Genomic DNA, 15,344 nt, shown 5'->3' with positions numbered 1-15,344 from the left:
AAAAAGACTGACAATAAGTGTTACTGATGTGGAGAAATAGGAACCTTCGTGCATTGCTAGTGGGAATGTAAAAAGATGCAGATACTGTGTAAAAGAGTTTAGCAGTTCCTTAGAACTTGAAACAAAGAGTTACCATATAATCTAGTAATTCCATTCCTAGCTATGTACTTAACGGAATTGAAAACATATGTCCACACAAAAACTTGTACACAAATGTTTATTATTCATAATAGCCCAAGAGTAGAAACAATCCAGTATCTCTCCACTGATGAATGGATATACATGATTTGGTATATCCATAGAATAGAATATTATTCATCCATGAAAAGGAATGAAGTGCTGATTCATGCTAAAATATAGGTGAAATCATGAAAACATGCTAAATAAAAGAAGTTAGACACAGAAGGCCACATATTGCATAATTCCATTTATATCAAATGTCCAGAATAGGCAAATCCTTACAGACAGAAAGTAGGTTACTGGTTGCCAGGGACTCGGGGGGAGGGATGGTGAGTGACTGCTAATGATATGGGGTTATTTTGGGGGGTAACAACAACCTTGTGAATATAGTAAAGACCACTGAATTGTACACTTTAAAATGGTGAACTTTATGGCTTGTGAATTATATCTCAATTTTAAAAACTAAGAAGAAAGATTTAAAAATAAAATTGACAAGAACATTTATTTTGGAAACCATTTCATAAGCACATCCAGACTATTAAAAGTGGCTGTGTCATGGAGAGGACAGTCATCCTGAAGGCTGCTTCCTAGCCTTCTCTCCCCTTCCAAAGTGCCTTCTCTGGTTGTGGATCCCTGCCTTTCATCCTTGCCTCTTTGGCACTGTCCTGACTCTGCGTGTAGTACCTCCCAGTAAAATTTCAGCCTTGCCTTCTCAATCAGTCTGAATCTGAAGCCAACTTTCTGATTTTCTAGAATTGAGTCAGCTTGCTTCTCCTTGATGTTGGTAAGCCCTACTTAACCTCACAATTCATCCTTAAAAAAAAAAAAAGATGCAATTACTGGCATCCCACTAGCAAGCAATAATGCCAAAGAGAAAAGAAAATGGACATTTCAAAAGAAAAACATGAAACAAGTGCAGGGAAAAGGGAGGACCCTCTCCCATATTGTAAATTTCAGCTTTCTAGAACAATTGTTCCTCATGATGGAGTTCAGGTATGTTCTTGAGAAGCCTGCTAGGGTCCTAGAGTTTCTCTTCGGAATTTCTGACATTTCAGTGAGAGTTTTCAAATATAGTTTAACATTTCTATAACCTATTTTAAAGACTGGTAGTCAAGTAGGAAACAGATTGGATGGGAGACAGGATGACACTTGTTTTCCATGATAAGGGAGAGTTTTGTATCGAGAAAGTGAATATAGAGGGATGGAGGTCAGAGAGAAATCAATGAGATGGGAAGACCCAGAGCAGGCAAGAGGGAAGGGGCCAGATCAAGGACACAGGCAGAGGGGATGTGGCAAAAAAAGAGGTGACATCTGTTCCTTGGAGACTGGAGAGAAGGACGGGTGCTCGAGTGTGGATAAAGTGGCTCTGAAATGGGCAAAGAGGAACAATAAGGAAGCTATACGTGACCTATACCATGAACTAGTAAGTTCCTAGTTGACTTTGTTTTGGGGATGACTTTACGTGTAAAACTAATGTTGCAAATATGAATTCACATTTCCTTAGAGTGTTTTTTTTTTCATTTTAGACTTTTAGGACCTTAAAGAACTTATGTGAAGTGACTGAAGAATCAAAACGACACACAAGCATTCATCTCACCCAACATTTAATTTAGTTTCACTAGAAAGTTTTCATTACTTTTTATAATTCTACCGCTACTAAATGATCACAGTATAGTAGACCAATTCTTCAGTTTTTAAAAGAAAAGAACTCTTTTACATTCTCTGGTCTCATAACCTGAAAGGGATGTGGGTCGACAGTCATGTTCTGGACCCCACTGTCAGCTCCAGAAAAGAGCTCTCTCAAGGCTGCCACAGCGCTGTCACCCTTAGCCTCCAACACAGCATCTCACTCGTATTTGACCAATTCAGTTTAAGTGAACATTTCAAATAAATCACTAAGAAGCACTGTAGCTGGTCATTTCTTGCCAGCATAGATCAGCTTTCACTCCACTAAGTGAAATTCTGATCGAAAAAGTTCTTTACCTAAATAGTTTATCAATATTTTAAATCAGAATTGCAAATAATGAACTCCACTAGTTTGCTGGGGAAAAAAAATGAGTTTGTTGTGCATCCTACTGTATTCCAAGAGTAAGGAAAATCTATCAAATCAACATTTGTAGATGAGAATTATACTCAGGATTGGAAGGGCCCCTTAAATGTCTAACCCCTTTTTATTTATTTTTATTTTTTTAACCCCTTTTTAAATGTGTTGATCTATTACAGTCCTGCCAAATGGCAGTTCAACTTAAACCCAAACATCCCCTATTGGTGACAGTTCACATCCAAGTTATTAGAGAACTCTGTAAAAAAGAATTTCCATAGAATAAATAGAAAGCTTTTGCCTATGGCTTCTGCCCTCTGGCCTAGTTCTGTGGCTCCCACAGGGCCACACAGAACAAGTCCAAGGCCTCTTTAATGTGTCCGTTCTCCAGAGGCTAAAGATAGAAATCAAGAAAGCTTTCTAATATCTATAATTCACATCCTTGGCAAATAGCCTTAAACGTTATTTTGGAGAAATTGATGCACTTGCAAATTTACTTTCTAGATAGTAAGGGAACAATTCATCTATTCCTGAGGTGATAAAAATTTTCAACCTTCATCAACTGTTATTGAAAATTCTTAACTTTCTATGTGCTACAAAGTTTAAAATAAACTAAGTTTGCAAACACATCATGCTAAATACGTCAAATTATTTAATTTTTTTATTATCACAATTGACATATATTAAGTGAAAGAAATGACAGAAGTATTATAATAAAACATTTTGAAAGAAAATTTACACAATTAGGCCAATAGCCATCAAATAGCTTTGGGCCTATCTTAAAACACCAAGAGTTTTGATCAGACTATAGTGAGACACTGAACATTTCATTAACAAAAATATTGGCATGAGCCACAATGTATTCTGGTTGTCACTAACAAGGAATATTGTATTTAAACAACTATGCACTGCAATTCTAACACACTAGGTGTTCATACACTGCAGTTAACCCCTGAAGCTTTAAGCTACCAGGAATTCCTATATTTTCTATGCACAAAATTTACTTTGTGCATTATTGGAATCACATTTCCAGTTTTCAAATCTCTTCCCCCCCCCGATACATGCAGTATGTCATACGTGGCAGAGAGCATGCCAGCTTCTCCTGTTTAACTAATAGCACATTCCTTATTACCTCAAGAGTTTTATGCTAATCTTGGAGTTTCTGCTTTAGCTCTCATCTCCTAGAAACAAAATAAAGCATTCTGAGAACCTATTCCAGGAATAATTTTTTATGCATAGGAAAATAAAGCAATCCAAGAGGCATTCTGATTAAACACTCCCTGGATCCTAGCTACTACTTTAAAATTAAAATGAAAATCTAACATAAGCCATCTACAAATTCTTATCTGGAATTTGTATTCTTTGCCTGGAAATAAATGATTCCCAGGCTTCATTTCTGAATGGATGAGGAGAGCAAAGAAACTGACATCCTACATTAACTGACAATAGATACAGGTAACTTAGGTAGAAGTTTATGGATTTAATTCTTTACAAGAATACACTTGCGCTACAAAGGTGAGAAATTAGAATGGTAAATTATCAGATGGCAAAAAGTAATGGCACTTAAACAAAGGTGTCAATATAACTTATGGTAAAATGTGCCATATAAGGCTGCTAGAATCAGCAGATTTACAAGATTTCAAAATACTTTTTATCAAGTAAGAAGGGAATTGGAATTTGAACCTGATATCCCTTCCTGCCATGCCTCCAGCAGACAAATATTCCTGTGGAATTAAGTCTACTGAATTGAGTCTACAAGAACCAAATCAAACAATTCTAGTTTCTCCTTCTTTTACAGATTGAAAAGAAACCAAGCTCTGTTCCACTCCCAACCCCCCCCATCCCAGCACAGGACACATCCTTTCAAGCTGTATACAAAACCTCCTGGCATGTTTGGGCAAGCTATAATTCAGATACCATTATCAAGACTCTACTTTGATACGAGAACAAAACATCAGACCAACGTTGAGAATACCCTAGTTAGGCATCACGAAAATCACGCACTTAAAGAATATGCTGCTAACTGCCAAATTTGGGCCATTATAGCTGTTCTTCAATTGAAAATTTACACTAATATAAACTAGATCTGTGTATATATGTCTACATGTGTGTATATGTGCGTATGTGTGTGTGTGTAATTTTCATGCAATGATCTTAAAGCTTTGGAGACAGGGTTATTAGCCTAATTTCAAGGCTTGTCCATATAGCAGTACTGATGTGCACCAACTCTGCTAAAGGGCAGGATAATGAAAAAGACCATGGCACAAATTTTTAAACAATTTTAGGTTTAATTACATAATGCACCTGTAGATGTTCTAGCATAAACACAATTGTAAAAATCTACATCCTATTTTAGGGTACTTTTCCACCTCCCCTCCCTTAAAAGCTGTACATTTATAAAAAAATGTGACTCTCAAGCAAAATAAACTTTTTTTTTTTTTTGCAACATACAAAATAAGTTAAATGATTCAGAAGGTCTTGAGCCATTAAGTTTCCCAATGATTGTGTTCTGGGCCATTCATAAGCACGACATGCAGCTAGCTCCTGGTCTAAGAACAGAACTCAATAAATACATGTCAAACAAAATCCCAAACACTTGAATTAGATTTCTTTAGAAACTGATGAAAGTCAAGAAAATATATAGTTAGGGTTAACAATTCCATTCTTAACTTACATCATCCAGTGGCAAAATGAACAAGGCAGGTCACTCAGTCCCTAGTGCATTTTCTAGCTTGTACCGGTTTGGCAAAAAACACAAATGTAGTTCCTTTAAAAATGTTTTTTCTCATTCAAAATGTCTAAGGAGCTTAATTAATAAATTTCTACTTGTCCAATAATTTGTTATGCCCTCTCATATAACTTATGCATAGGATAGACATCTTAGTTATTAAAATAAAAATCTTTAACTGAAATCACTACAATGTGTCAGAATTGGGTTTGCAGCATTTCCCAGAGCAAAATGGTATAAACATAAAATGAAAAAAAATTGAGCTTACATGACAAAAATGAAAAAATTCACTAATGGAATCATATCCTAATCAATTTCCGAGAGGGTTTATATGAATTTTTAAAAAGTGTCGAGTGTACCATCTAGAGTAGCTATATACCAAGAGCACTACATTTTTGCTTATTAATGACTGCTTGCTTGCTGGAGAATGACAATCTTCAATATACGTTACATAGTTACTTAGCAATTCTTGGCACTCAAAATGTTAATGATAATTTAAGAGTGAAATATTTTGAAAACAAATTATTAAGTATACACATAACAAAATAACTCAGTTTAAATACATTGATAGCAAAGGGTCTTGTCTTTCAGGATTGGTATAAAAACAATGAAGTAAATCAGCAGTTAGCTTGCCACTTCCAAGGTAGGTTTACAGGTACAAACTGGGAATGGTGGATAAAATAGGAATGGAATTTATTCTAAGAAAGTTTAATAACAGATATTAAGCAGAGGACTAGGTAGATACAGAAGGTATGCAGTCTTGGCATTCTTGCTTCTTGGGAGAACCAGGATGTTAAACCAAGAAGAGGAACTTCACTATTTTTCTCTAGGCTTTGTGTAATTAAATGATGTTCATAATTTCACATCAGTTACAATTATGTCTTATTTTTTATAGTGTCAAATAATTTCAAAGGGTTCATTTTTATTTCTTCTAACATCTAAGATATGTATATACATATTAATTTATATATATATATACACACATACATATATATGTTTATTCCATTTAAAAAAAGATCTGGGTCTTTGAATACTTGTCCTATCACTGTGAGGCAATGCCATGAATCAGGGACCTGTTTGTTCCACTGTGTTGGTGAAGGGCAGTTCACAACTTTTTCTGAATATTAAACTTGTAAATTCATTAGGTTCCTTTCAATTGTATGGTAGAACTAGCGAACGGTTAACATCTCTTATCCCCACAAACATAAGCTAAAAAGGCATTCCTTGTGACAGAGGAAATTCCATCAGTCCCACTTAAAAATAGCTACATTTCCCCACCTTTTAAACTCTAAATAACAGTAAACACCTACATTTTTCTTAATATATGTTCTTTGCCCAAATGCATATTATGGGATGGGTTCTATCAACCAAAAAGTAAAAACTGGAGTTTGTAATGTCCTGTTAATTTATTTAAAAATCTTTTTTTCAACAACTTCTTTAGCATTTGAAGTCCTTGATTCTTTGGTAGATCATTTAAAAAAATTATCAGTAGACATGAATTTATTCTAAATGAAACTCCTTTTAATTCTCGGAATCTGCAACCTTGACCAACTGGAAAAAGATGTGTCAAGGAAACCTGACCTCAATAAATCAGGTATATTCTTGAGAATGTCGCTGCCGTCATTCTCTAGTAATGTGCCAACAACAGAAAATGTTTACACGAAACACTATTTCATCAGCACAAGTCTACAAAACCAAAACATGTTATTTGCAGTCTCAGTTCTTTTCACGTATTTTAATTCAAAGTTTCTGCTTTGTGAAAATTTGTCTAGTTTTCAACCCTTTACAGAAACTGCAAACTAAATATTTTCAGTATTAAACTACATCTCCCCTTAATATATTTGCTATAGACTGTGGAGTTTGATACTGGGAGTCCAATTTGTATTTCCAAAAAGGGGGTTTAAAGTATTAAAGCACTCTATTACATGGCAGCTATTGGGAGCCTAAATCCATGGTTAGTACTCTAATTACAAGGATCCAAAATGTTCTAAACTCTAGATGAATTGCTGCTTTCCTATACGCTGTCCAGTTCCTAATGACTGAATTATGTCTTTGGAAATAGAAAATTCACTTTTTCCTACATTTTGTTCTTTTTAAACTTCTTCAAAGCATGTTCAGAGTTAGTATTTCAGCAACCACAGACTCTTTGAGGGACTGAATCTAAACACCAAGCAGCAGAATTGTTCTTGAACTGTTCAACATTTAATCAGCCATAATTAACCTACCTGCATGATAGCAATTTGTAACTATCAGGTGCTTAGATTGCACTCTTTGTAGATGAAGCATAGTTAACTGGTTTAATCAGAATGTGAAGGGAATTCAAAGGGAAACACTATCAAGTTCACAAACACTGAATTCAAGTTTGGTAAATAACAGGCAGCAAAAATGGTATCAATGTCAGTGGGACATTTGCTAAATAGAATACTCAGTCCTTACTAAGATAAAAATTACCTTTTGCTCTCTATAGCAGAAGAGTAAAAAGAACTCCTTATTTCACATTAGGCATCCTGTAAAATAAATAATCTACCCATTTAATACTACTTCTTGTCATTTGCTTAACTGAAGAAAACTAATAGGCTGAAGCAGAAGCTGGTGTGTCCAGAGGTAGAGAGAGGGTACATGGGAGTTTCTGCACCTTAGTGGCTTTACCCAGCGGGACTAAAATGGTAGCGGGAGACTGGGGGCAGGATAGGCCACCTGCTCATTCTAACCACTTACCTTGCATTAATAGGAATCCTTCTATTGCCTGCCTGTTTTAGATAGTTAAAAAGGCCAACATTCTTAACTGACTTTCAAATAAACGAAACAAACCTAGCCAGAAAGCAGGCTTGGTAAGTGAATGTGGCTCCTTACATAGCCCTACTTACTGTCTGTGAATATAAGCCCTTCCCTCCCTTCTGGTGGAACACTGTCTCAAAATAAAAATCACAACTTGCTTGGAACCACATGCTATTGGTGCATCCTATTTTTAGGCTGCTTTCATTCTTTTATTTTTTATACAGATACATATACACTGCTAGAATCAAAGCAAAAATATCAATGGGTAGGTACTACAGAACTAAAGTGAAACAAAACAAAAAAAACCAAGAACCAACAAGTGAAAAACAACAGCTATAAACTTTCAAGGCCAAAAGATAAGATTTAAGGGCAACACCTGTGGAGAGAGGAAAAGGAGTATAAAGTTTCTAGAGAGGTATTTATAATGCAAGTCTAATGCCAGCTTTTTAATAATAAAAAAGAGAAGTGCTTTACTACACACTGACTAGCACATATAATGCTTAATTTGGAAAGAAAAATTAATGAAGTTCCTTGGGCCAGCAGCAGATATGGTGTGTCCATTGCCGGCAACAGACACAGCACTGGAACAGAAAACCCAATCCCAGGGCAAAAGTATTCACAGAAGTAATGGCTGAAGGTTTCAGAATTTGACAGGCAAGGTTTAATCACAAGTGCTACACTTTGTACAATGTTATTTATGGCTCTGCCTGAAATTTTACAGCTGTAACAGAAACTAAGACAAGTTCATATTTTAGTGTCAATTACATGTTAGATATTTAGTTAGTTACAAACCCCTTTTTCTTGAAACAAAGGGCTTTATCTTTCTTTAAAGTGTTGAGATGTTTGAAAAGGATGTCATACCTATTGAGTACATTGGCGGTTTTCAATCAATTCTATATTGGTCGTGTGACTATTAATGAATTTTAATAGAAGTCTAATGGCCAAAGGCCAAAACTACATTCAAACCCTGCTAATATATCCAGGCAGATAGGAAATTCCAACACACACACACACACACACACACACACACACACAAAAACTCAAACTAAAAACCTCCCAAAGGAACTGCTTTGTTTGTAGACTTCAATTTGAAGTAGATACTAAGGGCAAGAATAGACCAGTTAAAATTCACCTGAAAATCCTTTCCCCTTCTACAAATGTGCTAAAATACTGCGGTCAGCTTAGCATCCATCTCTTCATGTATGTTATGTATAGATGTACTTGTTTTAAAATGATATTTCAGATGTTTAAATATTAAGTGGCCAGAAGACAAGAGTTACACTATCTGCAAAGTTTACAGTCCACCCGGTCCTTATGAAAGACCACACTCATTTCACTAATAATTCTCCATGACAGCATATTAAAGGCCACCTCATCACCACTGCATAAAGCTGGTTTAAAAAATTTTTTACTAGCACAATCTGGTTGTCAAAGCTTCATTATACATTTTACTGCACAAATGCTTTTCAGATGATTTTTGTTTTAAACAACAAACTCCGCTATAAGAGAAACTTAGGTTAGAGTTTTTTACGATGGTACTTTTTCAGTCTCTTTATTAAGTGTGGTTATCTCCAATAGTAAACAAGCTGATTTCATGAATGCTGTTACTAAATGACTTATGTATGATGTTATCTACAATTCTCAAACTGCAATAATACAGACTTGAACTTTTAAGCAGTTTGTTAATCATCATCTATGCCATGAATGTTTAAATATAATATATATTTAATATGAAAAAGCTAAAGCACAAGTGCTTTCTCCCACCCCTAATTCTGTTTTTGGGCCCTCACAGATTCGGAATGCATTCTTATCCACCCTTTTCACAAAGTCAGGAGAGCTCAGGAAATATAAAGTCAAAAATATACAAATCTTTGTTGTTACAATAAGATTTTTTTCCCACGACTGAAATTACCAAGGACCATGAACTTGGAAAAAGAAAATCAAAAGGAATTTACAGCAATTTATCTTCAAAGTTCAAAACTGGTCACTTCACAGAAAGACTTCAAGGTCTGTTGAAATTTTTCTTCTAAAAAGTCATTCTGTAGTGGAGTTTTCTAGGAAAAATAAAACAGCTTTTAATAACTGGCCCGCTGGTGTGAGAGCTACCGTGGAATAAATTAGCACAAAAATGGAAAAAAGTCTTATAACTGTTCACTGTTACAGACATAATCAACAAGGTCAGTCACTCTCAAAAGCTCATCTTCCTCCTCTTCTGGTGCCCCTGCCTCCTGCCCACCACTTGTCCCATTGGGGGCCAGGCTTGCACTGGTTGTGCTGTTGTCCTTGGGGGTCTGAGGCTTCTCAGTTGGCTTGCCAATCAAGTTCTCAATGGCTTTGCCAGGACTCTGTCCATTGGTGGAAGGTAAGTCCACTAAGCTATAGTCCAAAGGGCTCCCCACCTTGCCTACATTTTCAAAGTCCTCTTCCTCATCACTGTCTATCCGATAGGGCTTTTTGGTGCTCTCTTGTTCTGAGGGCAGAACCCTGGGCTGGCTGTCATGGGCAGGCTGATCTGCATCTCCATGAGCATTGTCACAACTCTCCTCTTCGTCTGTCTCGATCCGGTGTAGCCGTTTTCGGGATGGTTTACCTTCCTCTTCCTCCTCATCTGCTTCTGAATACTCATCTGTGCTTCGACCCCGCTTTCGAACTGACCGCTTTGATTCTTTAGCTAGCTCATCATCTTCAGAATTCTTGGATATATAGCTCTCTAGAATAAACAGCACATTTAAGCCATTGGCACAGTTAACCATTAACAGAGCTAAGTAATTCTCCTTTAACAGATTTAAGTAATTCTCCTTTTCCTCCCCATATTCATCCCATGTCCTGCTTTCAGACTTGCTTGTACATAACTATTTCGCTTCAATAACTGGCCTTATTTCTCTCCTCTCAGTCCCGCAACAATGCCCAATGTGATTCACAGTATACTTTGCCCGTGATTTTAGGAAAGAGCAGAATCCTTAAATTAAATGAAGATAGGCTGGTCACAAACTAAGCAACTCCTTCCCACTAGCCCTCAAATTAGGGAGTCATGTAAACATACTGATAAGGAAAGAAACTAAGCACCCAATTCAGGACATCTGAAATACTGCGCTAACTCTTATTCCATGTTATTCAATGTCCTTGGTGGTCCTTAAACGTCTTCTCTTGTTTATACTTGACTCACCTGGTCTCATCGCTTTGCATACCATCCATATGCCAATGACTCTCACATTTGTTTTAGGCAACCAATCCATAGGTTCCAGACTCATGTATCAAACTGCCTGCTCAACATCTATGCCTGGATTTCTAAACAGGCAGAACCAAGCTCCTAAACTTCTTCCTCAAACCTGCGCCATTCTGGTCTCCACCACCTTAGTTATTGGCAACTCTATTCTTCCAATCGCTCAGTCATCCGTGATTCCTTTCTTTCTCCCATCTAAGCCAGTAGTAAATCCTATGGGTCTACTTTCAAAGTATATCCATAATTTGACTGCTTGTCACCCCTTTACTGCTACTGCTCTAGTCTCACCCACCATTATCATCGCCTGGCCTATTTCAATGGCCTCCCAACTAGATTCCTAGATTTCCTCCCTGTCCCCTTCAATGTACTGATAATACAGATACCATAGCAAATTAAAATGTAAGTCAGATCATATCACTCCTCTGCTCAAAATCCTCCAATTATTTCTCATCTCACACAGAATAAATTCCAAAGTCTATACAATGGTTTACTGTACTATCTAATATGGTACCCACTCATCACATGTGGGTATCAACATTTTTTTCAGGTCTTTACTAAAATGTTGTCTTCTGAGTGAGGCATTCCTTTGGTACCCTATGTGAAATTTCACCTACGCTCCTTTTCTCCTTTACTTTTCTCCGTAGCATTTATCTCCACCTAATATATCATATATTCTGCTTATTCATCATGTTTATTGTCTCTCTTCCCCCAACTAAAGTAAGAGTTACATGACAGAGTTATATGTTTTTGGTTATTCTTTTCACTCTTCTATTCCCAGTGCCATGGACAGTGACTAGTTCAGTATTTATTTTTAATAGCTGAATTAATGAATTTATATCTGTCTTTAATGACACATGAAGATAAATATACATTCACCCAGATGTTTATCTCCCTCCTTTAATCTCCCATATCCAAACATTTTTTTCCCATGCTCTCCTGGCTTGGGCTCAAACTTAAATGACAAGGATCTATGAAAGCAAATAATCTTCAAAACAGCCCATAAACAATGGAGAATTAAATATACAAAAAAGAAATGGGGGAAGGTAAGGGTTAGACTCATTTAAAATGAACTTGGGAAGAACTCTGGAATAACTACAAAGACTAAACGGATATCACAATTTCATATTTTAGATCTTTTCCTGTACTTCTGGTATGGGACACAGCTAAAGCTATTAAGAAATAAAAGTTTACCAACTAAAGCTCACTGTTACGGTGGAGAGAGACAGTAGGCACCCTTGGTTTGGAACTGTTCAGGTATTCAGGACATAGGAGGTTATTTCAAAATGAGGGCCGTAAATAATAAGGGAGCAGAAGAAATCTTGTTCAGATCATAATTTTCTGATACTCTTCTAGTTTCAATGAAGAATTTAATTATTACAATGAAGACCTTAAAAGTTAGTATCTTATCAAGTATCAGTTATTTAAACTATAAGTTGACCAGGCATAAAATAATGGGTTTTGTCTCAAAGATATTACGGGTTATATTAAATTTCTAAGAAATGGTACAGAATCATCATCCTGAGTTCACTTTATAATTTGTACTGCTGCCTTGTCCAAACTTCTGTAAACTGGAGAGCTATTCCTTACCTTCACTCTCTGAGCTGGAAAGCCTACGCTTGTGAACTCGTCTGATTTCTTTACCACGTCGTAAACTCTTCTGGGAACCATCACTTTCTGAATCTTCTTTGTAGTTAATTTGTCTTTTCTGGTTCCTCCTTGACCGCCTTCGACGAGTTTCTACAAAATCATCACTAAAACCATCACTAAAATCACTTTCTGTTAAAAAAAAAAAAAAAAAAAGAGAGAGAAAGGAAAAAGAAATCAAGCACATTTTTAAAAAAAAATTTATTTCTGGCCGTGCCATGCAGCACATGGGATCTTAATTCCCTGCCCAGGGATTGAACCTGGGACTCCTGCATTGGAAGTGCAGAGTCTTAACCACTGGGCCAGCAGGGAAGTCCCATCAAGTACAAATTTTAATTCCACTAAATAGAAAAGTAGTTAGCTTAAGTTATAAAAATATAAAGCTATTAGGCAGAGTTCAGTCATAACTTTTAAATGAACAGTAACTTTCATGTCTCTCATTTTCTTCTTAATAATATGAGTACATCTGGGGGGGCTTTAATGCCAAACCTCACAAATGTATCCTATTAGCAGTCAATCCTCAAGAGTAAAAAATGTTTTACAGGGAATTCCCTGGCGGTTCAGTGGTTAGGACTCGGCACTCTCACTGCCAAGGGCCTGGGTTCAATCCCTGGTGGGGGAACTGAGATCCTGCGGTGCGGCCAAAAAAAAAAACAAAAAAAACAAAAAAACAAACCCTTTTTACATAATCCTTATCTCATACAACCTAAAGCTACCCAGTGAGCTGCATGGCTGCCACAACTGCTCTTCTTGGTGGATAGTTACTATTATGCCTCATGATAATCTGCTGTTTCTATATATATGTAGCTGTATGGCTACAGTCATAGCTTCACAATGTACTGCAGAGGTTAAACTTTCTAACCACAAAAAACTGATAAGCCTGTTTCAAATAAGTACAGAACTGGAGTTATATGTTTGCCTTTTTTCCACACGGAATTAAAATCTGCTAAATACAGCTCATGGGACTACTTTAACTTTCAAAGCACTGCTAAATAGCACTATTCTTGTCATGTCACCTCTGATCAATAAACCAAAGTCACACTATGGCATTGTGTCAGAGCAGTTTTTCAGGAATGCTAACAAATTCCACTGAATCATCATATCTAGCTTTGTTTTCTAATGGATTTCAAATATTTCAAAACAGCTAGCCAGTAGTTTAAAGGGGTCCCCACTGGCCAAATCTAGGGCAAAGTGTATCAAAATAGTGATGGTAACATATCATATCCACCGACTGAAATAAGAATCTGTAAGTCCACACTGATACAAAGAAATAAATATATAGGGGAGAAGAGAAAGCTCTTCCTTACAGAACACCAAGTATTAAATATAAAAGGAAGGAAGGAGTTAGAAAACTCATGAATAAATGCTAAAGCTAGTGGGTGAAACATCTGATAAGGAACAGGATATTTACAGTCTCAAAATATCTTCCTATGAATTATTTATTAATTACAAAGGGAAAATAATAGAGAGACCTGGAGGACATACATTAACTCTGTGATATTCTTGCCAAAAATGTGTAACTAGAATCTAATCACAAGGATACAAAAACACAAATTAGGTATGTTTTACAAAATAACTAGTGTGTATTTTTCAAAAATGCTACAGTCAACAAAGTTTGAGGAATATTACAGATTAAAGGAGACTAAAGAGACATGAATAAATGCAATATGTAATCCTGAACTATATACTTGACCAGGAAAAGATGTTTATATAAAGGACAATATTGGGACACCTGATAAAATTTGAATGTGTACTGTTGATTAGATAATAGTATTTTATCAATAAAATTCCTGATTCTGATATTGTTCTGTAGTTATGTAGAACTCCACAAGCCTGGCCCAAGTTGGGGATATAATACTCCTGTCTGTGGCACTTCCTCAGTAAGACGACAGCTACCTATCTGCTAATCCCATAAAGCACTCCTATCTGTTCTTTTACCTGCTGTGCCTCTCACTATTTATTTAGTTAATAGAGATAAGCATAAGCTATAATAACATCAACCACTGATAATTTATAAAAACTAAGAATCATAATCACTGATCATGATCTAAATGTTAGAGATAATTGGTGATCTTTCTCTAATAGCTAGACATCTGAGAAAAATGTTCTCAGATTATTAAGAATGATTCCCAAGAAACACCATGAAGGTAAAGTCTAGGCATGGAAACACTTGGCACCAAAAGGATTCATCACAATCCTAAATGAGTCTGGCATGAAGTTAACATATCCATCTGCATCTACCTTCTCAGATGTGCTTTATGTGAAAGATTTAATTAGTGGTGAATCATAAGAATAGAACTCAAAGTTTCATCAGAAAGCTTATATTACAATTGAATGGAAATTTATTTTAAGAAATCTTAATTCCAGAAGTCGTAAGAATTTACTGACTTGGTGAGATGTGGATACAAATTATTTTTACCAGAGTCTCTACTATTCTCCTCAGATTCCTCCTCTTCATCATCATCGGAGTACTTTTTCTTTGGAGTCTTTCTCCGCAAACGCCTGCTTTGCCTCATTGGCCGGGAGGGATGTCGCCTTAGTCTTCGGCTACAGAAATCAGTGTCGCTGTCATCATTAGATGGTGGGTCTTCTTCACTTTCATCTGGGTTCTCATCAGATACTACAAACTCATCTTGAGATCTGTCCAAGAGAAACCAAATGAATTATGATGGTACACTTAAAACCGTGAACCCATTTTTGAGTTCTGAGTTCAAATTCTAACAAGTCCAGTGAATTATTAAGTAACGTTT

General features: G+C 36.2%; 1 protein-coding gene across 4 annotated transcripts in view; it reads right to left on the bottom strand.

Annotated features, from left to right (window-relative positions):
* Nucleotides 1–4,542: 4,542 nt before the first annotated feature.
* Nucleotides 4,543–15,344, bottom strand: part of RSF1 (remodeling and spacing factor 1) — a 166,001-nt gene continuing 155,199 nt past the window's right edge. For 2 of the 4 annotated variants that reach the window (XM_082845553.1, XM_082845556.1), the window contains 3 exons: nucleotides 15,014–15,234; nucleotides 12,538–12,726; nucleotides 4,543–10,437 (listed from right to left, as the gene is read on the bottom strand). In XM_082845553.1, the coding sequence (XP_082701679.1) occupies nucleotides 9,869–10,437; nucleotides 12,538–12,726; nucleotides 15,014–15,234 (979 nt within the window). In that variant the 3' untranslated portion in view covers nucleotides 4,543–9,868. The remainder of the gene's footprint in view (nucleotides 10,438–12,537; nucleotides 12,727–15,013; nucleotides 15,235–15,344) is intronic. The other 2 variants (XM_082845554.1, XM_082845555.1) reach the window with 2 other exon arrangements.

The sequence above is a fragment of the Leucopleurus acutus genome, assembly GCF_964270905.1.
Source record: "Leucopleurus acutus genome assembly, chromosome: 8".
NCBI classification, from domain to species: domain Eukaryota; kingdom Metazoa; phylum Chordata; class Mammalia; order Artiodactyla; family Delphinidae; genus Leucopleurus; species Leucopleurus acutus.
Note: the sequence above shows the minus strand (reverse complement) of the source record. Positions and strands in the feature narration are given on the sequence as shown.